The 26,184-nt window shown below is 44.1% G+C and overlaps 1 protein-coding gene across 1 annotated transcript; it reads left to right on the top strand.

The window, feature by feature from the left end:
• Positions 1–8,534: 8,534 nt before the first annotated feature.
• LOC125515503 (VIN3-like protein 2) lies at positions 8,535–13,673 on the top strand. The gene is made up of 4 exons (XM_048680997.1): positions 8,535–8,729; positions 10,387–11,071; positions 11,573–11,880; positions 11,959–13,673. The coding sequence occupies exons 1-4, from the start codon at positions 8,711–8,713 to the stop codon at positions 13,197–13,199; spliced, it is 2,253 nt and encodes a 750-aa protein (XP_048536954.1). The 5' UTR covers positions 8,535–8,710; the 3' UTR covers positions 13,200–13,673.
• The last annotated feature ends 12,511 nt before the right edge of the window (positions 13,674–26,184 follow it).

The following is a 26,184-nucleotide window of genomic DNA, read 5'->3' as shown; positions in this document are numbered from 1 at the left end:
TTATACTCCCACCACTTGCTACTAAAATATCCACCACGCACTAGCGCTCCTAACCTACACCCATATCTTTTGTGAGGCTAGACTTTGTACGTACTAGTAGCAGTATTCTACGTCGCTGTCCACAGCAAAGTATTTTTAGCAGCCATGGAAAAGGAAAGACAAACCACAAATGAAAGATATACATATACTCAGCTCGGAGCACCATCAGTAGTAGCACAAGTTGTATTTCACCGGACGCTACTACTACCACTACGTCGTTATTATCGGCAACGACCGATCCACAATCCATCGACAACGATGCCAGCATGCAACGCCGCAACAGCTAGCGCGGGAGCCCCGCACCCACCGCGGCCGTCCGATCCCGCCGAATCCCTTGATCGGGTCGTTTAACCGGCGCTCCCTCCCACGAGGCCCCATGCATGACAATGGCCATGTCCCCACATATATATAGCTCCAATTAGCATTGGTTCGCCGTGAGATCACTTTTATGGACTCGATGATGATGATTATGCTTCGCGATGACGGGTGAGGCTGATTAGCGTGGCCTTTTCGCGCGCACGCCCTCCGGGCTATCTCATATCGTGTTTCGCGCCCGTGATTATATATGGAGTAGCTAAATGCCATGATGACGAGTTGACAATAGACACGTGCTGTCACGATCGCACGATAATTTTTGGATACTATGGGTCTTAACGGGAAAGAAAAAGAGAATACATATAAACTGTCGATAGATGAGCTAATCGGTGGAACGAAACGTGCCGACGCTTTCTACGTATTGACAAGCACACGAAGTTGAGCACGCCGCTTGCACTAGATAGCCACTGGCATCATCATATTTGTCGAGATGTCATGTTGGTAGATGGATAACATCGATAACGTCAGACGCGGTGAATTTCACAATGTTTCCTAGTTGGAAAAGTAGGAGACTGATCGTTAGTATGGTATAACTAGATGGTTTTGTTTATACAAATATTGCCATTGTACTGAGAAAGATAAGCATTATGTTTATGTACGTATGCACCTCACATATGACTGCCACCGACATATATGCCGATACAATAAAAAAATCATAGATAAATCTTGTTCTGTCCAGTTGATCTCCCTGATCAAAGAGAGAGCAATATCCATTTCAAGACATTTCTATCATATTTCTTAGTTCGGACCGATGAAGTAATGTTACTCGACTATTATCAACCTGGCTGCAATCTTTTTCTATCGGTAAGGATTGCACCAGAGCACCTTCTACTTCTAATATGCCATGAACTATAGATAGAGAAGAAACATTCTGAGCGAGTACATAAGAAGCGATCCACTTTATCACAGACACTCATCGACAGTTAGATGAGTAACACTCGGGGACAATCTAGAATCTTGTACCCATTGGACATGTGGAAGGTTACACAATCTCCTAGTTTCGTGTGACAATAAAATGGATCCATATGCCATTTGCACTCATTTGCATGTCACCACGGGGTGGCATGGTTTTTAAGCCCTAACCAAAACCATCCATTAGTATTATCTCATGTGACAATAAATATATTGATATTTCGTGCGACTAATTGCATGTCACGTCCAAATTGTAAAAAGTAGACAAGCCGCAGTGGCATGTTTGTTTAACATTGGCTGAATCAGAACCAGTCAAAAGTTGTCTAGATCGGGAGACGACATGAGCATAGGAATGTGTGTATGGGTGCAACCGTGCGAGGCGGTATAAGTCAGGAGTTCAAGACACTTGAAACGGATCATGGCTAGCTTCTTGTGCATGGGCCATCTTGGGCTTAACTCTGAGCCCAATACTTGATCCATGTAGGTAAGAGTGAAAAAACTTCCAGGGCCGGGGTGCCGAAGGCCCGTCTATGCCCCTGGTTGCACATGGCTGAGAGCAGTAGCTGTCATTGCACTATTTAACGAGATGGCGTGTCGATAGACGGACCACGCCGATGATACTACACACGACAAATTCACTATATCTTAGTTGGAAAGGCGGAAGAGTATTAATAACATACAACTGGATGCATTTTTCTATACTAATTCTGGTATTGTGCGATAGAGAAATACATATTTTTATTCCAAACATATGAACTTGTACAATATATTTGTTTTCTATTTATGTACTATGTTTATGCATGCATGTGCTTCACATAGGAATCATTTGACATATATGTTGATACAACAAGTAAATCACGTATCAAACTTTTTTCTATTCAATTGATCTACCATAGGATAGACACTCATCGACAGTTAGATGGGTAACATGCGGTGACGATAGACAATCTCATGCCCATTTGTGCATGTGGACGAATGTATTATTTTGCATGACAGTAAACATAGATCCATATGCTATTTGAATGCCTCCTCCAAGTGTGAAAAGTAGACAAACCGCGAGTAGCATGGTTATTTAACATGCGCCTAATTAGAACCAGGTCGGAAAGGGTCTAGGTCGGGAGACCACGTGAGCATAGGAGCATGCATATGAGTGTGACTGTGCGAGACAATCTAGGTCGGGAGTTCTAGACGCTTGAAAGGGATCGGGCCGTCTTGTGACTATGCTGTGATGGGCTTAACACCAGGCTGAGTAGTTAATCTATGTAGGTAAGGGTAAACAAAGTCCAGGGCTGGGTGCCGAGGGCCCAACTCTGTCCCTGGCTGCACACGGCAGGATAACAACTGGCTTCTCCCTATTGGTGGAGATGTCGTGCCGATAGACTGACTACGTTGATGACACTGCACACGACGAATTCACCGGATCTTAGCTGAAAAGGTGAAAGATTATTAATGCCATGCAATTGGATCGTTCTTCTATACTAAGGGCATCTCTAACGACACCAACCCTCAAATCGCCCGCAACCATCTGGACCACATGGTCTGGGCGTGTTTTGCCATCCAACGCGGTCTTGTATCACTCCGGGCGCACTTTTTCCCGCAGACCAAAAACAAATTGGAGGGGATGAGGGGCTTTGCGTGCGTATGTACCGCTGCCACGCCCGCGTTCGATAACCGTGGCCCGCCCACCCACCCCCTCGCCCGCACGCTTTCCTGCCCGAAGCCAGCTACCCACATTCATGCCGCTCTGAATTGACACCGGGCCAGAACGGACATGACCTCTCACTAGCTCCAACATTGAAGTGGCTTGCCCGTCGAGAGCATCGCCCATGCTGAGTCCCTGGTGTCCGTGCATTTTCAATGCTAGAGAGACGTTTATTGGAGGGCATGGGAGGGATATCTACCACGCGCCGTCCGTCTCCTGCCATTAAACAGGCTCGCTGGCTAAGGAACCAACTCCGGCGTCCATGCATTGACGCACACGGACGCTTGGTCTCACCGGAATTTGCTATTTAAAGGCGGCCACACAAAGCTCACAACACATGACAACACATCTGCTCCACATCTTCCTCCAGTACAACACATCCGCCATGATCGTGAGTGGGACCACTTTGTGGGAGAGCATCTCGACCTAGCAGAAGTATGAGGTGGATGCGCTTGCGGCCTCCTGGCAGAGCCATCATGCCATGCGGATTGAGGCCAGCATGCCGGCCAGCTCCCACGAGGCCTCCAACGACGACCCCATGATGAAAACGGGCTCCGACAATGACTCAACGCCGGAGCCCGCGTCGGTGCATGCTGGCTTGACCATGGAGCAGGCGCAATTCACCGCCCATGGAGGAGGAGGAGCCTACGGCGACGCTTATGTCGGCATTCCGGTAGGCACAAGACACTACAAGAAATCTGTTAATACATGACAGTTTCAGTCCGTCATAGAATAGTGAAAAACTATCATGGATGGGGGTCCATGACGGATTTCCAATCCAATCCGTCATGTATATCGCGTCATAATTTGACACCATGCCCTCCATGACGGATTTTTTGACCGTCATCGATCTGTCGTAGACCCGTCCGGCCCTAATCAGGCCCGGACCTTTATGACAGACCTATCTGTCATGGATGTACATGACGTGGCAGCTGATGTGGCATCATGGTTGATCTGACTTGGCAGCCCAACAATACAGCCCATTTACCTTTCTACAAATATTTAGGCCCATATAGTCCATTGTTTATTAGGCTTTCACCCATATTTTTTAATATTTTAGTATTCTTTCTAGTTTTTCTTTTGTACACATTAATTATACTACCACGTTCTAAATTATTATTGACCTTGGCCTGTTCCAATCCATCTTTGACCCAGAATGCCAAATATTTGATCCACATGAAAGAAGTAAAGAATCTCTATTTAGCCAAAAACAATACCGTAGTGCACAACTACAAAATTCTGATCACAAAAACATAGTAAATTACAACTCAGTCACACTGGACATTTAGATACATATGTATCGTGTTCCCAGTAGTATCACCGTTCCTATCCAAGTGGAGTAACCCTTCCAAACCAAACCCAAGTGTCTTCGGCTCTATCTCAATTACCTGCAAAAGAAAAAAAAGTGTGAGAACTATCTACATGAGGAATAAATTATGGGAAACATTCATACGAACCTTTATTTAAAATGACACAAATTAATTCACCCAAAAAAATGACAAGTACAAGGAACATTATACAGCAACAACGCATTTTTCAGTCAACATGCACATTTTAGCAGCCGGCAGAAAAGGGTTTGGCATGAAGAAAGAATACATAGGCACGTCTTAGTATGACACAAAAATAAATCAAATATAAATATTAATACTGAGATGGTTGCTGGAACATCTACCCTGGAAAATTAGAGCATCAGTCAGTTACTATATGTGGCTGGAACAAATGTTTACTAAGATCGTTGAAATAAATGTCCTATTGAAACAAACAACATTGAGATGAAAGTTGGCCACCAAAACCAGCAAGAGCGTCCATAGATTGCAGTTACATGTTCATTTCTGTATGTACATTGCACTGCATGATACTAACCAAACTTAACAAAATCTTCCACCTCTTTGTAAGCCATGCAAAATTCTACTCTTAAGTCGAACAAGTTACAGAAACAAGCCACTAGTTGAATTCGACAGGTAAACACTCTGGCAACAATTAGTAATACCAATGTTTGATGCTAGAAAATAATAACTCCTGAAACCACAATTTTTTCAGGTGATCATGTCCCGAGAACTAATTTATTTTTCTCACTAGAATATTATACTCGACATTTAGCCTACTTCTCAAACATATAGATAGATGTTCAAAGAAGAAAGAATGGGGGTCAGTTTTCACCTAGGTATTTTACTGGACGTGATGTGAAGAGCTGGAGCATGGGGTGGGCTGCTGCGCATCATCTCATGGCTATGTCCTCGCAGTCCATGTCCCTGCAACAGGCAGAATACAATCAAACAATTCATTGTCCAGCAAACAAGAAGAGAATTGAGTAAATCAATGATGTTGCCCCATACGAGTCCATACAAATCAAAGATTAGTGCAACAATTGCCAAAATAGAGGCATGTTTCTAGGCTAATTGGTGTCTCACACCAACAATTTCAATTTCCAATAGTCCAGGTCAAAAATTTCCACTGGTCAAGGGTGTAACTTGTGGTGTCAAACCAAAGGTTCAGAGAACCAGAGAGAAAATTAACATAGTTTTAACCAGCAGTAATTTACCCCCTAGTAGGCATGTAACAGTTTTAGTTTGAAGTGAATCCACCTCCAAAGCCATAGTTTTGGTCGAAACTGAAACAGAACTAGCTAAATTGGCATGAAACTAAAACAATAGCCTTTTTTCCTGTGAACCATCTATCCATATTTACCAAAATCTTATAATCCATATTAACCAAAATCGTATCATTCATATGAGCAGCAAAAACAATAGAGCAACTGGAAGAAGTGCAAAACAAAGGGAAGGGGACCTTGAGCGTCAGATCTGCAACAGCATCTTCCCAAGCAGTCCTCTACACATTCCTTCTCCCTACAAGGAAGCAAGTCCAGAGATTAGAAGGAGGGAGAAGGAGAGAGGAGAAGAAGATCCTCACTCGTCACTAGCCACCGGCGCCCGAGCCGACCCCGAAACCATAGCCACCGGAGTGGGCTGCGGGTGGAAGCGAGCGGTGAATCCAGCCATAAAAGTAGTCAGAGGGAGCGAGAAAACTACCTCCGCGCCGACCAAGGAGGCAACACCCAAACGTGGCCGGAGAAGAAGCTACTCTCCCGTCACTCGTTCGTGGATCTAGGGACCAACTTCACAGCGAGATCCTACTGGATCTTGGTTGCGAGGCGAGGAGAGGGGGAGAGGGTGTAATGGTGGCGGAGAGGGTCACGGAGGTGGGAGGTCTCCGGCAGTGGAGAGGGGGAGGAGGTCGCCGGTAGGGGAGAGGGGGAGGAGGCCGCCGGCAGGGGAGAGGGAGAGGAGGTCGCTGGCAGGGGGAGAGGGGTGTCGGTGGATGGGGTTGGTGGAAGAAAGAATAGAAGAGGGGCGGTGAATCAGACGTTCGATGTTGGTGGATCGGACGGTCGCGGCTCTCGATCCGTGGGATGGTTGACCAACCAATCAGAACGCGAGTTTTCCCCGTCCAGGATTGATGGAAGCAGGACACATCAGCCGGAGTCATTCGTGACGGTCCAGATGGAAGTACCACACACCACTTACTCATATCCACGACGGTTTCCATGACGGTCCACATGTCCGTCATAATGAGACTACCATTTTGAGGGGCCATTCGCATCCCTGCTTACTTGTGACAGTTTGCGTGACGGATAAGAGAAATCCTCATCGATGTCGCTCTATGTGTGACGGATTTTGAGAACGTCATCAGGAATCCGTCATGAATTAACAGGTTTCTTGTAGTGAGAGGAACAACAATAAAACTTGTTACTCCTCGAGCTGCACCGGCTGGCGTAGGGCCAAATCTACGGTGAGCGTGCGAGTAAGGAGGCTGTGGCAGCCATGGCCGTGGTGAACCCCAATTTCGTGGCCGAGAAACGGGTGCTCTACGAGGTCGTGCGTGCTCAAGCAACCTCTTGCAACATAGAGCCGATGTAGCCGGATGCGAAGGCGACGCTGGCGGCACATGCGATCAAGGATGAGGAACGCCACTAGCTGTGTGTCCTACACACCGCCACCGATCTTTCGGTGCGCATGTGGCAAGAGGACAATGGTGACATGTCCACGCCCATCATCGATCTAACGTCCACCGGTGACGGATAGGTCGCGGTCTCTAACAGAGATGAGTAAGGCATGGGAAGTGGCGGGCCTCGAGTCCCAAGTGGGTCGGTTTGTCTCTCATGTTGCTCTTCCTCACCGGTGACCGCACCTTCACTTTGCGGGTCTTATCCCCATCGCTCATGGAGACGGCAAATGTCGGTCGCGGTTGCCGAAAGGGAACAACAAGGACTTGGAGACGGGCACCGTCGAACGCTAGGTTTAGGCCCGGCCCCTTTTCTTAATGAATGCACTCTGGTTTGTATGAAGGTCGCCCAATCTAGGTCGGGAGTTCCAAACGCTTGGAAGGAATTGGGCCATCTTGTGATTGGGCTGTGCTGGGCTTAACCCCAGGCCCAATACTTGATCTATGTAGGTAAGGGTAAAAAAAGTTCATAGGGCCAGCTGGCGAGGGCACAACTATGCCATTGGCTGCACGCGGCCGGATAACATGTGTCATCACCTTATTGGTCGAGACGACGTGTCGACAGACGGACCACGTCGACCACACCGCACATGGCATATTCGCTGCATCTTAGCTGGAAAGACGGAAGAGTATTAATGCAATACAACTGGATGCAATTATCCAAATAAATGACCATATTATTTTGGCGAAAATATACTCAGATCTATTAGCCGCGGATCAGCAGTACAAAGCTAACCCTGAAAAATAAGGATATTATAGCCAGGTCCCTAGGGAGTCTCGCACCCCAATCCTTCTCGTTGGGCCGATGACGCGCCGCCGTAACCACTCTGGCAACCTTCCGATCGCGAGATTCGAGCGAATCTTGTACACTGACACGGTCAGGAAGTCATTGGTGCCAAACAACCTATAGGATAACGACGTCGTTGATCCGAAACTAACGATGACGATAGTGCGATGTGAAAAAAAATATAAATCCTTCTTTTTCAAACATATGAACTCGTACATTATATTTGTTTTCTCTCTATGTATTTTGTATATGTATGCAATGCAACTATCATTGGCATATATATGTTGATACAACCAATAATTCATGCATCATTTTTTTTCCATTCAACCGACCTATCATAGTATAGACACACACCGAGGTTAGATGAGTAACACACAATGACTATGCACAATCTCTCATGCCTTTTGTGCATGTGGAAGGAAGGTTACACAATCTTATTATTTGGTGTGAGAATAGCCATAGATTGCCCTATTTTCCATGTCTACGTCCAAAGTGTGAAAACACACAAGCCGCGGTTGTTTAACCCTGCCTACCCAAAACCAGCTAACGCTTAACTGCTCCGTGTTGACCCCCGCGCGATCACACGGGCCTGCCGTCCCGGATACGGAAAGCCGGGAGGGAGCCGCCGGCGAATACACGGGAAGGCGGGGGGTGGGACGCAAAAGCGGCGCCCGCAGGCTTTGGTATCCGTGCGGCTGGGAGCTAACCTCGCGTGCTCGTACTACATACGGGGCGGGGGTAGATAGAGAAAGAGCGAGACGCAGAGGAGGAGAGAGAGAGAGGGGGAGGGTAGCAGCAGAGGAGGAGAGAGGAGAGGAGGGCTGAGTCCACGTGAAGCCAAGAGGCGGAGGAGGAGGAGCGAGAGATCCCCCTCTCCCTCCCTCTCTCCGGCCATGGATCCTCCCTACGCAGGTCAGCGCCGCCGCCGCCGCCGTCTCCCTCTCCCTGTCCGTCTCTGCCATCTGGCCGCGGGCCCGTCGATGCGCGGCGCCGGCCGGCCGGCCTAATGCCGCGCCGCTCGATCTGTCCGTCCGCGCGCCGAATCTGCCGCCCGGCCGGCGGGGACGGGGTCCTCCTGGCCGGCCCGCGCGTTTCCCGGCGGCAGGCGCGGGGTCTGCGCCCGAGATTTGGCCGTCTTCGCCGGAGGATTCGTCCGGGCGACGCGTCCCGTCGGTTAGCGGCGGTGCCGCGCGGTGAATTCGATCGGTAGCCGGTGGTAGTACTAGTCGTTGATGCGTGCGTGGCTGTACCGGTGGTGGTTGGTGGGCGGTACGGCGGGGCAGGGCATGGGGTCGCGGGAGATTTTTTACCGCCGGTGGCGCCAGATTCGGCGTTGCATGCGGCGACGGCTGCGCGCATTGCGCTCCTTGCGTCCGCGGGAGTCCGCCGGGAACAGTGGCTCCTTGGCTTTACGTCGTTTTCCCGAGGGATTTACGTGTCGATGTCTGGTTTCGAGGGGAAAGCCTCGGTCTTTTGGCCGGCGATTCGGTTCCTGGGGCGTCCATTGGACGCCGGCTGTGTTGAGCGGGGCTTATGTTCGCATGCATGTGGATGGTTTTATCTGATTTGCGGATTTTGTAAGGACGGCAGGGGTTAGCACGATTAAATCTGTTACTAGGATCCAGGAGGGTCGTGTCAGGCTCTCGCGTTCCATGTCAAGCTGCTGTCTATGGGCGCAAGTAGATGGTTTCCTTGTGCCAACCCTGGTTCGTGGTTTCATGCTATTTTTGTTGGGTGGTGTATGTACAATGCACATGTCTCCTCTTAATGTGCCTGTGTCTGGTGCCAAGTTCTGAACCTTTGTAGAGAGAATGGCATTGCCAGTCTTAACCCAAAGTTGCAGAAGGGCCTCAAAAGAGTTGAACTTTGTCTGGTGCATTTTGAGTTTGTATAGCATTGCAAGATCTTCCTGAAAGTTACTATGTTTTTAGAGTACGTAGTATAGCACTGGAAGATCTTCCTGAAAGTTACTACTCCCTCCGTTCCGAATTAGTTGTCTTAGATTTGTCTAGATACGGATGTATCTAGCACTAAAATGAGTCTACATACATCCGTATCTAGACAAATCCAAGACAAGTAATTTAGAACGGAGGGAGTATATTTTAGGGTATGTAGTGTAGCCTTGTAGTCAGTGCCAGCAGCTTTTGGTTCGGTAGTGTTGTGCATGACTGTGCTTGTTATGTCGTGTACAAACCAACTTAACTGTGGTATAATGCATATGTAAAGATTCCGAGGCCTTAAATTGAGTTTTTCTTGCATGTGTTATGCTTGTTAGTAGCAACTGGCAATCTAAATTACCGTCTCTCATTTGTCATGCTATTTCTTGACATATCTGTGGGATATTGGGTTGTAATGAAGTTGAAATTTTCGGTTCTCAAGTTGTACATTGCTGATACATTATTGTCAATATGCGTGCTTACAAAGTTTGTTTGGTATATTCTTCTCTACCTTCTGGATGCGCAAGCATATCTGGTTATGCATCTCAAAATCTACTGGTGCACAAGATTGATTGCAGTGTTTATTAACTGGATTGTGATATACTAATATGGTTGTGTTTCCTTTCCTCCAGGAGCTATTATTGAACCTGCTAAATGCCGATTGATGAGTGTGGATGAAAAGAAGGATCTTGTTCGTGAATTATCGAAGAGGCCACAAACTGCTCCTGACAAACTACAGTCATGGAGTCGGCGTGATATTGTAGAGATTCTTTGTGCTGATCTTGGAAGGGAAAGGAAATATACTGGATTATCTAAGCAGAGAATGCTGGATTATCTCTTCAGGGTGGTGACTGGCAAATCATCTGGCCCTGTGGTGCATGTGCAAGAAAAGGAGCCAACTCTCGATCCCAACGCAAGTAACCATCAGTACCCCGCGAAACGTCAAAGGAAGAGTGACAATCCATCACGACTGCCGATTGCTGTCAACAATCCGCAAACCGCAGTTGTACCCGTGCAAATTAATAATGTGCGGTCCTGCCGGAATATAGCATGCAGAGCGATTCTTAGCATGGAAGATAAATTTTGCAGACGCTGTTCATGCTGCATATGCTTCAAGTATGATGACAACAAGGACCCTACCATATGGTTGTCCTGTAGTTCAGATCATCCCATGCAAAAGGATTCTTGCGGGCTATCATGCCATCTTGAGTGTGCTCTCAAGGATGGAAGAACTGGCATTCTGCCGAGTGGGCAGTGCAAGAAACTTGATGGTGCTTATTACTGCCCTAACTGTCGGAAGCAGCATGATTTGCTCAGGTATGTATTCTGGGGCATTGTTTTTATTCATGCAGGTTTTCTGTTCTAAATTGAAAAAGAAAAGTAACCTAGATTGTTACTTTGCTTGTTTTCCTGGGATTCCAGGCTTACTGCTTCATTGCCTTAGTTGTTTATTACGGCATTGCTTTCGCTGATTTACAGTTAAGATAAATGGATTTTGCATCTGCTGCACGTCTGTTAACAAGAATCCTGTTAAATCATTACCTTAGTAGTATCTTCTAAAGTAGTTATAATAAAAGAGCTTGATGAAGTAAGTGACTTCTTAAACAACCCAGTACAATGTACTTTTATCATATATTTGTATTCATCAAATTTACCAGTCCATTTTCCTTACATTAGCAACTCTTAAGATTTCTGATCCATTTTACACTGCCCATTGCTCTGTTTCCTGTTATTTGAACGTTTGAATCATAACTAGTCCGTCCTTTTAGTAAATTATCTCGTTGAGCAATAATATGACTGTTTAATGTCCTTGTTCAGGTCCTGGAAGAAACAACTAATGTTAGCTAAAGAGGCTCGGCGGCTGGATATATTGTGTTACCGGATTTTTCTGGGTCATAAGGTCCTCTTCTCCACCGAGAAGTACTCGGTCTTGCATAAATTTGTTGACATAGCAAAGCAGAAACTTGAGGCTGAGGTTGGATCTGTAGCCGGGCATGGAAGTATGGGTCGTGGAATTGTCAGTCGTCTTACTTGTGGTGCTGAAGTTCAGAAACTTTGTGCTGAGGCACTAGATGTCATGCAGTCTAAGTTCCCTGTTGAATCTCCTACTAACTCACAATTTGAACGTAAGTTTTGAGGTCCTTCACATTAGATCTAACATATGGAGATGATGATATTAACTTTTTGTATCTTTGCATTTTCAGGATCCAATATGATGCCATCGAGCTTCATAAAGTTTGAACCTATAACTCCTACATCTATCACTGTAGTTTTTGATTTGGCTCGATGTCCTTACATCTCCCAAGGGGTAACTGGCTTTAAAGTATGGCACCAGGTGGATGGTACAGGATTTTACTCGTTAAATCCAACTGGCACCGTACATCTAATGTCAAAAACATTTGTTGTCACTGAACTCAAGCCAGCTACATGCTATGTGATCAAGGTAACTGCATTCAGCAACTCCAGTGAGTTTGCGCCATGGGAAGCCAGGGTAAGTACAAGCTCTCTGAAAGAAAGTGATCTGAAGGGTTTGGCTCCAGGTGGTGCTGGATTAGTAGACCAAAATAACAGGAGCCCAAAGACAAATAGTGGTGGTCAATCTGATCGTTCTTCAGAGGGAGTTGACTCAAACAATAATGCAACAGTGTACACTGATCTTAACAAGTCACCGGAAAGTGATTTTGAGTACTGTGAAAATCCTGAGATCCTTGATTCAGACAAAGTGCCTCATCATCCCAACGGGCCTAGCAATAACTTGCAAAACATGCAGATAGTTGCAGCTAGGGTACCAGAGGTGACTGAACTGGAGGAAGCTCCTGGGCTCTCAGCGTCAGCTTTGGATGAGGAGCCTAATTCAACAGTTCAAGCTGCTTTACTTAGGGAGTCTTCAAACTCAATGGAGCAAAACCAAAGGAGCGAAGTTCCTATATCACAGGATGCATCAAATGCAACTGCTGGAGTTGAGTTGGCTCTTGTTCCTCGATTTGTTGGCTCTATGCCACCCACTGCACCAAGAGTTATGGAAACTGGTAAGGAGACTGGTGGAAGGAGCTTCAACACAAAACCTTCTGACAACATCTTTCAAAATGGCTCCTCAAAGCCTGATAGAGAGCCAGGGAATTCGTCAAACAAAAGATCGGGTAAATTCGAGGATGCTGGCCACAAGGATGGATGCCCCGAAGCAACTTATGAGTACTGTGTCAGGGTGGTGAGGTGGCTGGAGACTGAGGGCTATATTGAGACCAACTTCAGGGTGAAGTTCTTGACATGGTACAGCTTGCGTGCTACCCCGCATGATCGGAAGATTGTCAGCGTGTACGTGGACACCCTCATCAATGATCCTGCAAGCCTCTGCGGCCAGCTGACCGACACCTTCTCGGAGGCGATCTACAGCAAGAAGCCGCCTTCAGTCCCCTCTGGCTTCTGCATGAACCTCTGGCATTAAGCGCGACGGAAGCTGTCACCGCCTTCTCTTTCCGGGGAGGGTGCGTGCCTTTGTCCCATTCTTTCGTAGCAGATCGATCGTTGCATTGATTCTTCATTGGAGATTTCATTGAAGCAGTAGTTGACTTATATACAATGTGTTGTTGGTTGTAACCTTGTCTGTCCGCCGTTACCGTAGGAGGTTTATGTTACCTGGCACCTTATTTCATCTCTTCTGCTACTCTCTAGTCTGTTTGCGTCGTCTCATGCTATCTTGGTAGCATGATGAGCTGCGCGAGTCGTCGTCAGTCGTTGCGTCGCCTCGTGCTACCTTGGTAGCATGAGGAGCTGCGCGAGTCGTCGGTCGGGTTAAAGCATGGAACATGAGTTGTGCTGAGTCGTCGGTCGGGTTAAAAGCATGGAACATGAAATCTTCTGTTTCCAACTGTTGCAAGAAGAATGATTCTTATGTATGCTGAATCTGGCTGAGTTTTTACTGTGTCGTGTCATTATATCTGTTTGAGTTTGCAGCTCCATTGAATCTTCTGTGTCGTGTCATTATGAGTTTGGCTTTGCTTTCGATTACTTTGCTTCCGTCTACCTGTAGACATATGGTTAGTCTGTCTGTTCTTCCAGGTCGTGTAGGAACTTCAAGTTGGGCAGCTGAAGCAGCTTGGTTCCCTGAGTCATATGAATGGCCATGACCAGCAGTTCGTGCAGATCTCCTGTTACCAGGGGATGGAACCATTGCCGCGCACTCAACGCCAAAGAATGGCAGCCTAAAAACCCTAGACTCTTACCAAGAAGTCGCAGCACCTTTGCCCTGGGTAAAGCGAAAACATTCTTTCTCAAGATCACGAGTCATGGCCGTTCTTCAGATAAACCTCATTCAACCAGTCCAACACGTTCATATTCTCCACCCATCCATCTCGAAGTCCAAGAGCATTTCTGCATGAAGAAGAGGTAGGATTGACGCAACGGAGAAGATTCAAGGAGAGAGGGAATGGCGGCTGCCGTCGACGACGATAGGCAACCGGGTGCTTGCCCCGGCGCTAGCCAAGCCCGGCATCTAAGCAAGCGTATCTTCCACAGCTTCCGGTACCGGCCGTCGTAGTGATGGACATTAATAGGACGCGAAGGTGGGCGAGACCTGTACGTGCGGCGTAGTAGATGGTCACCTTGATGGTAAGCAGGCGAGACCTAATGCTGTCGGATGCTGCCATGATGCAGCTCTTGCACTGCAGGATATCATCGAATCGAATTGATTTGAGCCAATAAATTCGAAGCCCTTTTGCCCCCAGAGGCAGCTGGAAATCATTGTAGCCTTCCATCACTCGGCGTGTAAGAAGATATACCATGGGCTGGGCTTGTGCTATGAAGTTCAACATATACATTCTAAAATGTGTCCAAGCACATCTCCTGCTTACCCACTCAAAAGATAAGACTACTGGAGTGGCAGTGGTGTGTGCGAGCTCGACATCCTTGGTACAAACCAACAGAGAAGCCGATGCATTTCTTCAAAGAGCCTTTTTCTTTTCTTTTTTGCTTTTGGTATGAAGCTGCTACTCTTTGTTGGTACGTACAAACATAGGAGTTGGAGGTACCGGGAAAAAATGCCACAGAGACACAGCCTAGCCCACATGCTCTTCCTTTCCCTATCTCCCATGCAGTGCTTTGATACGCACAAGCTCGGCAGTCACAACACGCCGCTCTGCTATGTTTTCTCGCAGCCCTTCATGTGGCCACTCAGACATTGGGCTTGAAGCTTGGTGGGCTCTTGTTAAAATGGAGCCATGGACGAGTCCCTGGTTTCCTAGATTTGTGTTACCAAAACTTGCCATGATTGAATACTACTTCTGATCTATTTATTTGTACATGCCGATAATCAATCCATTGCAATTAGGGGCGGGGCGGGGCGGCAAGGCGCACCCCTCCTCCTCCTTCCCTTATCATATGTCCGTGCCACGACAGAAGAAACAGACGAAGACGCACATCCCCTTTAGTATAATACATGATATGCCACAATGAACTTCAGATTCATCCGGTCATTAATCATGCATGAGTTGAGAAAATTTAATCTCCGTTGACATTGTAAAAGGCCAGTTAAACTATACATATAATCTTTTGGACAATGCATTAAAGTACAAGCGCATTGCCACATTTTCCCATCATCTTGAGCTTTTGTGTCGATAAGTGATTTTTTTTGTTCACTAATCATATCAAGGTGATACAATTGCAAAGATTTCACACCGCTCTCTGCATAACGTGATGAACACAATATTTACAAACAAAACACCTCATCTTGAAATAAAATGACATAGTCTGACAAAACAAAACATTGTCTAGGGTGATTAATGGCCGATCCAAAGACCTAACCGCCATTCATGTTGAGTAAAAAATGTCCTTAGTAACTAACTCCACTTTGATACACATCGCTATAAATAACTCCATGTGCTTCGACCAGTGAAGCTAGGGACAAGTGGTACTGAAGTAAGAACCAAGGTACATAGCCAATGCATATATAACTGATAACCTATTGTCGATGAGTAATGATTCCCTAGTCGAAGGAGGGTACCTTGCGGGTGTACCTGGTCCAAGTCACTCGGAAAAAAGCCTAAGGGCTCTCGAATCCTACGCGCTGCTGCGGCCGAGTAAGAACTCGCAGGGCTAAGGACGGGCACACTACATCAGGAATTTTGCTATTACCAAAGATAGTTTTACAATAATGGTGGACTACCCGATTCTATCGTACCACCTAAAGATATGTACCTAATCACCGACATACAAGGATGGTGGCTAGTAGGGAGAAACAGGAAAACCCGCTCAAAAGGATTTTGTATCCCCATATATATTGAGTGGAAACCTTTTGCTCCTAAGCTACAAATAATAAACAATTTCAAAAACAAAAACAAAAACCCCCCTTTAAATTTGAGCAAATCCTGTTTTTTGTTTCTTACATTAAATGCCCACACTAACATTGGACCATGCATTTTTATTTGTAGGTTACACTAAAAGACTAATGTGTGGATCTAAGATAACAAATAGTAGTAATAAGAAATGTGCACTCATTTAGCGTTATGTTAACATAAAAATAAAATGATTACATAGTAAAGTTTTAAAGTTACGGAGTAGACATCTACATGTTCATTTTTTTTTCTGAAAATTCGGAATTCACTTTCATCTTTTTTTCAGCAGTTTTAACATGGTTGCTCTTACCTTCCCTTTTCACATGAGAGGTAAGAGTATATAATAGATTCGAGCTGTTGATTTCATTAGGTAGTGAGTCTGAGTAACTCTTACCTTCTTACCTCCTATGTGAAAAGAGGAGGTAAGAGGGACCATGTTAAAATTGCTCTTTTTTAAGCGAGTTCAAAGGAGACATTTAGGGTTTCCTCACAATATCACAATATGTTAGTTTCACTGGGTTTTAGAGTGGTTTCGGAAAGCACACACACTTTTGACTCACATTATTAATAAAAGAAGATAGTACATTTTCTCTGATGGAAATACACTTATTACCTAGTTGTTTTCCCTTAAGTTAGGCCTCCCCAAGGCCAAATTGGTAATCACACAAAGATGAATATTCTCATGTACTATGTTTTCCGAGCCTGACTTTGTAACATACAAAGGAAGATGTGAATATGCCAAGTTGTTGTATCCTATGTTTTCCTTTCATTTAGTGTGAGTACAGATCTACCAACCAGATCCAAAAAATATAACAAGAAATTCAATATTAACTTAACATAGTTGGTAAAACCTATATTATAATCAAAAGACTTTACTGAAAATAAATCCTTTCAATCACATGGTAACCAATATGCCTTGTTGTATGCTATCTGTTGCAATTGTATTCTAATTATTCCTCTATTTTAATTTCTATCAAATATTGCATGCAACAAAATTTAATAGAAGATCAACATATATACATCTATCTAAAAGGTCAACCCCTGGGCGCACAAGCTAACTTATTTTCAGATACTATAAATATTTGTTGCGTGGATGTTTTTTAGAAATGGACATTAAAAAAAGAATCACAATACAATTTTAAATCATTGCAACTAATGACATGCAACAATGAATATTGCTTACCGTGTGGCAAAAATAATATACATTTTCCAATAAATTCATGATATTATAATTACAATATGTATGGTTTACCAAATATGTTATACTAATATTCTATTGTCTTGTTACTTTCCAGGACTGGTCAGTAGGTTTGTACTCACACTATATATCAATGACAAGAAAATATAATACATGGCAACATGAAATGCTTGTCGATATCTTCATTTCTATATTTACTAATTTAATCTCCTCAAGCATGTATTATGTAACTTACCCGACTCTATGAAGGCTAAATATATTTCCTATCACAATAACTAGTATATTTTCTTATTAATAGTAAGGGTTTAAATCGTGTGTGCTTGTCAAATCCACTCTCTAAAATGATGACACTGATATATCATGATACTGTGTGGAAACCTTGAATGGTTCCTTTGAGTTTGGTTTAAAAATGAAAGAAAGGAAATGAAGTGCATTTTTAAGTTTAAGAAAAAAAGCACATATAGATGTCTACTCCATAACACCAAATTTTATTAGGAATTATTCTTATCTGTATGTTAAATTTTTGTGTAACTCGCATATAAATCGTGTTTTAGTCAGATGTTACATATATGTAACAACAATAGTTGTGAAAGGTATACGGGCACCATGCATGGTCTTTGGTTCTTATCGCACCCATACAACATGTAACAATTTTCAATATTAAATAGTAAAACTAGGATATCTTCACACTGGTTAGAGCTATAGTAAGTTGGAGCCCTTGTGCCCCCACAAAGTAGTTGGTAGTAATTGCACACCCTTCCATTCTTCGCGATAAAAGGGGCACTATGAGTAGTGCTATTGAGTTGAAGAAACTCTAGAATGTGTCGAAGCAGATATCCTCCTTCACCACTCAAAAGGATAAAGAGTGTTGCAAGGCAGAGTTGCTCGACTGGTTGTGTATATGAGATGTCTGAGCTATATAAGCTTCATGAACCTTACAATGATATAGGAGTTGGAGGCACTAGGAAATATATTGATCACTCAGTTGGAATTATCAGTACAACGAAATATTCTATCATTAGAGAGGCTCAAAATTTCAGTTGTTACGTCATTACATTACCAACGACATTGTTGATTTCTTCAGCTCACTCATGTTTTTTGGTTTGCATGTGGATCAGGGGACTTGAATATAAAGTGGATTAGTTAGTTGTTAGTTTTTTTGCTTGTAAAACACATTTATGTATAGGTATAAATTCAACTATATGTTTGATCATGCCCTAGAGTTGAGTTGTGATTTGCGATATCTAGAACAGGTGATTATCTCAACCTACTGGAAAGATCCCAAGACAACTTTACTCGAACTAATTTATAAGCCACCTTAATTTCCCAGATCAAGGACAAGACAATCAACTACAAATCCATTCATATTATTAACTTTACAACAAGTTCAACAAAGCTAGAACTGACTCTTGACAGTTTGTAAAGATGAAAGACCCCTGCAAAAACATGTTAATTTTTCTTCGGTTTGTAGTGATATCAACAAGCATAGGGAAATGAAAAATTCTACCTGCATTTCATTTTTGAAGGAAACTCGACCTACATTGCACATTGAGACATAGTGGTTCCACCTCTTAAAATGTGAAGGCGTTAACTAGTCTCCCAAACAAGACGATATTATAGAAAAAACTAATTAAGCATACAAATAAGACCACAGAATGTGAAGCACATGCTTTTCACGCTGAAGTATCACAAGTTCACAACTTGAGCTTAACACAATGACTGGATGATCGAACTGCAGAACACGCACATAGGAAGCACACACACATGGGGGTGCCTAGACAAAATTTGTCGAGCATCTTCCATACAGTGTCTATGCGAGGCGCGTGGTTGGCAAGATGAGCTGTACGTACACCAGTGCTACCACAACTATTGCCTCCTCAGTGACACATTGAATGGTTCATGGACTCAAGTGCCCCTTCGTGCTGAGTGAGATTTGGGTGAAGTGTAGGCTAGCACAAGAGTAAAATTGAAGCTTGGCATAACATGTTGAGAGAAAGCCAGATCACCTTCCTTTTTTGAAGCTCAATTGTGTTAGATTAAGGATTTGTTAAGACACTTTGCTAATCAAACTGACCTGGCTATTAACTATTCCATATCTGTGATGGTACCTAAATGTGCCTGGGAAAAAATAATTCAAAGTACGATCGATGTTTTGGAATGTAAGCAAGGTGCATTCAACTTCACTCAGGGTCTTCCTCTCAATACTTCCACGCCCAAGCTAGATGTTTTCACCAATTTACAAAGGATTGAGAGAAGGTTGATAGGATGTTCCACATTGCTTTCTTATGATGGAAGATCCTAGTTGCTTAATTTAGTTTTTTATACTGCATTTCTTTGTCTTGCCTTCTACTTCTCTCTCTTTTACGGAAGTATTTTGTCACGCAAATTAACGTATTTTTAACACCTTATCTTGGAGTTCATTCCTTATGCTTGAAAATACCTTCGTAGGCGTAATCCTGGCGAAAACAGATAAAAGAGGTACATGGATGTGGTAAAGTCTGACAAACCCTACAATTACGGTGCAAAACTAAAGGTGAAAATAACATAAATTTGTACTCATCAACTCCCCCAAGTTGAACTCTTGCTCGTCCCCGAGAAAGTACCACAACTTGTAAGAATAAGGCCATCGAGTTTATGAAGTGCGGATAAATGTAGAGGCACGAGTCCATCACAAGTAATCGGAACTCACATAAGATAAATGATCGTGTGACAGACATTATCATAGTTTTTACCATTACGATGATCACAAAGGCTTCCACACCTTTCTCCTTAGTTCATTAGCGAACGTGCCACAAATCCATGCAATAGGCTATTCATTTTTCAATAAAGCAAATAGTCAGGGGTCCTCACTTCCATAAATATTTGAATGTTATTATTTTTCACCTTTTCTCGGGAAGCATGTTCATTCGCCCATATCACACTTGTTCTTTTTCAAGTGACATGTAAGATGAACATACCTATTTTTTCGAGATTTGGTTTGCAAAAATCTTTATACTTTCTGTTCAAGAGGTTTTCTCCCCTCTTGTGTAAATTGGGCAGATTTATGTCTCAAACCATATTTTTTAAGAATTTAATCCTTCAAATCAAATGACCAATTTTTTGAGAATTCTTTGAATCAAAGAAAAGAATGAGCCTTTTCCTTCGGGACTTCTTTTTCCAAATCTTTTGTGAACATTTTTCTGAATTCATGATTTTTTTCATTTTTGTGCACTTTTATCAAATTAAGAACTAGTCCGAGGGGTGAAATTTTTGAAATTCTTGACTTTTTCAAATTGGTGAATTTGTTTTTTGAAATTCCTGAACCTTTTTTTCAAACTCACAAACTTTTAATTATTGAATGTTTCTCAAACTTGCAAACATTTTTTCAAATCATGAACATTTAATTATTGATCTTTTCTCAAATTTGCAAACATTTTTTCAAATACATGATTTTATTTCAAATTTTCTACTTCATAACCTTTTTTATGTTTTTCATATTTTTAAGTACTATAAAAGAGCAACGAGCAAAAATCAAACAAAAGAAAAAACTGTAGCAAACGACAAAACGACTGCTTCGCCTGAGGCCGCGTTCGATTGAGCGAAGGTTTGTTGGGCCGGCCCGTGATACGTCTCCAACGTATCTATAATTTTTGATTGTTCCATGCTATTATATTATCTGTTTTGTATGTTTAGTGGGCTTTAATACGCTCTTTTATATTATTTTTGGGACTAACCTATTAACCGGAGGCCCAGTGCCAGTTTATGTTTTTTTTGCCTATTTTAGAGTTTCGCAGAAAAGGAGCACCAAACGAAATGAAACCTTCGCGATGAACTTTCTTGGACCGAAAGCAAACCAGAAGACTTCGAGTTGAAGTCTGGAACTCCGTGAGGCGGCCACGAGGCAGGAGGGCGCGCCCAGGGTGGGTAGGTATGCCCCCACGCTCGTGGGCCCCACGTAGCTCCACCGATGTATTTCTTTCGCCTATATATACTCTTATACCCTAGATTGATCGCAGAGAGCCACGAAACCACTTTTCCACCACCGCAACCTTCTGTACCCGTGAGATCCCATCTTGGGGCCTTTTCCGGTGATCCGCCGGAGGAGGAATCGATCACGGAGGGCTTCTAAATCAACACCATAGCCTCTCCGATGAAGCGTGAGTAGTTTATCACAGACCTTCGGGTCCATAGTTATTTGTTAGATGGCTTCTTCTCTCTCTTTGATTCTCAATACAAAGTTCTCCTCGATGTTCTTGGAGATCTATTCGATGTAATACTCTTTTGCGGTGTGTTTGTCGAAACCCAATGAATTGTGGGCTTATGAACAAGATTATTTATGAATATTATTTGGTTCTTCTCTGAATTATTATATGCATGATTTGATATCTTTGAAAGTCTCTTCGAATTATCGGTTTAGTTTGGCCTACTAGATTGATCTTTCTTGTAATGGGAGAAGTGCTTAGCTTTGGGTTCAATCTTGCGGTGTCCTTTCCCAGTGACAGTAGGGGCAGCAAGGCACGTATTGTATTGTTTCCATCGAGGATGAAAAGATGGGCTTTATATAATATTGCTTGAGTTTATCCCTCTACATCATGTCATCTTGCTTAAAGCGTTACTTTGTTCTTATGAACTTAATACTCTAGATGCATGCTGGATAGCGGTCGATGTGTGGAGTAATAGTAGTAGATGCAGAATCGTTTCAATCTACTTGACACGGACGTGATTCCTATATTCGTAATCATTGTCTAGATATTCTCATAACTATGCGTTTTTCTATCAATTGCTCGGCAGTAATATGTTCACCCACCATAATATACGCTATCTTGAGAGAAGCCACTAGTGAAACCTACGGCCACCGGGTCTCTTTCTCATTATATTGCATCTCTTTTATTTACATCGCATCTCATTTACTATTTTGCAATCTTTACTTTCCAATCTATACAACAAAAATACCAAAAATATTTATTTTATTATCTCTATCAGATCTCACTTTTGCGAGTGACCGTGAAGGGATTGACAACCCCTTTATCACGTTGACTGCAAGGTTCTTGATTGTTTGTGCAGGTACTAGGTGACTTGTGCGTTGTCTCCTACTGGATTGATACCTTGGTTCTCAAAAACTAAGGGAAATACTTACGCTACTTTGCTGCATCATCCTTTCCTCTTCAAGAGAAAACCAATGCATGCTCAAGAGGTAGCAGCCCGCTAGGCGTCTCCTTTAGGCGTGAGTAGCATAAACCGGCGCTGAGAGCGCTATTTAGGAGGTTTCCTCTTCAGTACCGTGAATTTGGCGTGGAACGCACAACCACACTGCGGTAGTCTGCTGCAGGGTGCCCTTGGGCCACCTCCCTCATGGTTTCACAATAACGTCATGATGGCCGACTCATCCAAGCCGACGGACCGTGGTCCTTGCCCATGCCCTCCACTACATTGCCGTCATCGCCATTGAAGTACCGGTCACTGACATGGAACAGTCTTAGCGTGTGACCATCGCAGCGATGGTCCTCACCATGCAGATCCAGGCCGTGCATAACCTGTCCTGCCACGGGAGCGCTCACAACTTCATATCCCCTAGCTTATCCGCACCACGTGCACGTCCCATCTCCTTACCGACCACCATTGCACATCCTTCCTCCCTAACCTTTCGGTGGTGTGTTAACGCCGAGTTAGTTGATCCAAGCTCTGGCGGCAACATCTGCCATGTCGGACTGATGGGTGAAACACATGAAGAAACACGCAAAAACCCATCGTTTCGACGGGAGCTCCACCGGTACACATTCATGTCACCGCTGTAGCACGCCGCAGAAAGGGTCAAGCTTGGCTATTTAAGCTGGACGGTGAGCCCCAACCCTAGCCGCCCCATCTCCTCCCTCCCCCTCCAGTCCACGCTGCCACCGTAACCCTGACCGCACATTCAGCTTCAACCTCGCCATTCGCCGGTAGCCATGTTCTGAAAAAATATTACCTACTACAAGATGCTCACCCTGCAACCCCGGGCGGCGATCCTAGCAGAGACGGAGACATGATGCGCTGCTCGCATTGCAGTGCCTCTGACTCTCCGAAGGAGGAGCAGGTGGTGGGATGCGAAGATGGAGGAGGTGGAGCCGTGGGACGAAGAGGAGGAGTGGGCCGAGGCGGATCCAATGCCGGAGCAGGCCGTATTTGGCATGGAGGACACATTGGTGGGGTTTGAGGCCGCCCAAGCACATGAGGCGGCGGGGCAACATGCCATCCTCAAGGCCATCCAACATTCCAGTCTGAGGCGGAGATGGAGGCGAACTGCCGCTTCCTCCTTGAGATGGAAATGGAGCGGGAGCAACTCTTTGTGGATGAGGAGGACGCACCAGAGTTTCACCACACCGGCAATGACCACAAGGTTGGCGGCTCCAGCAAGGACGTCATCAACATTTCTGATGATGAGTAGCTAGTTTCCTTGTTTTTAACTATGCACATGGATAGGATTTTATGTTGCATGCACTAGTATGGATATGATGATCAAGGAATGAGGACTAAGATTGCAATGTCCATGGATGAAGGGTGACCGATCACTGTCCATGGATGTATCCGCGGACGTATAGAGGTTCAGATTTGTGATGTCTGGTTATAGTTGCTCTAAGAGTCCATATTTTCTTTTACCCTTACCAGATTATAAATTCCGGTCACTATATGGCGCATATGGGGCGTTGTTCCTAGCGTACGGCCATTTGGTTTAGCTCTGGGCTAGAGGATTTATGTATGATCTGTGAAACTGAGTGTAGACTCATTACTTAATCAATATACACTCTTTTCACACGCAAAAAAATATTATAAATTCCGCTCTTTACACGAAGGTACCATATTTCAACTAAAAAAACTTCAAACCATATTCGGTGAAGTACCAAACAACTCACAATGTGAGCCATTAGATCACCACAAATAGATGGTATATATTTAATATGGAGTACCGGTAAAGAACTCTAACAATTTGTTTTAGAACAAGAACTCAAATAATTAGAATAGTGATACGTCTCCGTCGTATCTACTTTTCCAAACACTTTTGCCCTTGTTTTGGACTCTAACTTGTATGATTTGAATGGAACTAACCCAGACTGACGCTGTTTTCAGCAGAATTACCATGGTGTTGTTTTATATGCAGAAAACAAATATTCTCGGAATGACCTGAAACTCCACGGAACATCTTAGAAAAAACAATAAAAAATCCTCACCAAAGATGAAGACCAGGGGCCCCAGACCCTTCTCACGAGGGTGGGGGGCGCCCCCCTAGGGCGCGCCCCTACCTCGTGGGCCCCCTGGAAACCCTCCGACGCCAACTCCAACTCTATATATTTGCTTTCGGAGAGAAAAAACCAGAGAGAAGAAATCATCACGTTTTACGATACGGAGCCACCGCCAAGCCCTAAAACCTCTCGGGAGGGCTGATCTGGAGTCCGTTCGGGGCTCAGGAGAGGGGGATTCGTCGCCGTCGTCATCATCAACCATCGTCATCACCAATTTCATGATGCTCACCGCCGTGCGTGAGTAATTCCATCGTAGGCTTGTTGGACGATGATGGGTTGGATGAGATTTATCATGTAATCGAGTTAATTTTGTTAGGGTTTGATCCCTAGTATCCATTATGTTGTGAGATTGCGGTTGCTATGACTTTGCTATGCTTAATGCTTGTCACTAGGGCCCGAGTGCCATGATTTTAGATCTGAACCTATTATGTTTTCATGAATATATGTGAGTTCTTGATCCTATCTTGCAAGTCTATAGTCACCTACTATGTGTTATGATCTGGCAACCCCGAAGTGACAATAATCGGGACCACTCCCGGTGATGACCATAGTTTGAGGAGTTCATGTATTCACTATGTGCTAATGCTTTGTTCCGGTTCTCTATTAAAAGGAGGCCTTAATATCCCTTAGTTTCCAATAGGACCCCGCTGCCACGGGAGGGTAGGACAAAAGATGTCATGCAAGTTCTTTTCCATAAGCACGTATGACTATATACGGAATACATGCCTACATTACATTGATGCATTGGATCTAGTTCTGTGTCACCCTATGTTATGACTGTTACATGATGAACCGCATCCGGCATAATTATCCATCACTGATCCGGTGCCTACGAGTTTTCCATATACTGGTTCTCGCTTATTTACTTTCCTGCTGCTACTGTTACAATCACTACAAAATACCAAAAACATTACTTTTGCGGTCTTTACTTTTGTTGCTGTTACCACCACTATCATATTACTTTGCTAATAAACACTTTGCTGCAAATACTAAGTTTCCAGGTGTGGTTGAATTGACAACTCAGCTGCTAATACTTGAGAATATTCTTTGGCTCCCCTTGTGTCGAATCAATAAATTTGGGTTGAATACTCTACCGTCGAAAGCTGTTGCGATCCCCTATACTTGTGGGTTATCAAGACTAATTTCTGGCGCCGTTGCCGGGGAGCATAGCTCTATTCTTTGAGTCACTTGGGATTTATATCTGCTGGACACTATGAAGAACTTGAGAGATCCAAAAACCAAGATCTATCCCTCAACTACGAGGGGAGGTAAGGAACTACCATCTAGCTCTGCACTTGATTCACCTTCTGTTATGGGTAAGTTTGCGACACCTACACCTGCTTCTGCTATTTGTTCTGATATGTCGCATGTTATTGATGATGCCACTTCTGCTATGCATGATACTTATGATGAAACTGCCTCTATGCCTGATACTACTGTGACCCTTAGTGAGTTTCTTGATGAAAAAATTGCTAAGGCTAGAGAAAAAGAAATTATTGAATCTGAATACGATGATGATAGTGATGATGAAAATATGCCTGTTATTCCTGAGGGCTATCTTTTTGATATGGAATCTTCTGCCGCTATTTTAGCTTGCAAAGATAGATATGAGATTAAGAGGTTATTAATTAAATGGAACAAAGAATC

Source organism: Triticum urartu, chromosome 6 (genome assembly GCF_003073215.2).
Source record: "Triticum urartu cultivar G1812 chromosome 6, Tu2.1, whole genome shotgun sequence".
Taxonomy (NCBI): Eukaryota; Viridiplantae; Streptophyta; class Magnoliopsida; order Poales; family Poaceae; genus Triticum; species Triticum urartu.
This window is presented reverse-complemented; position numbering and strand designations above follow the sequence as displayed.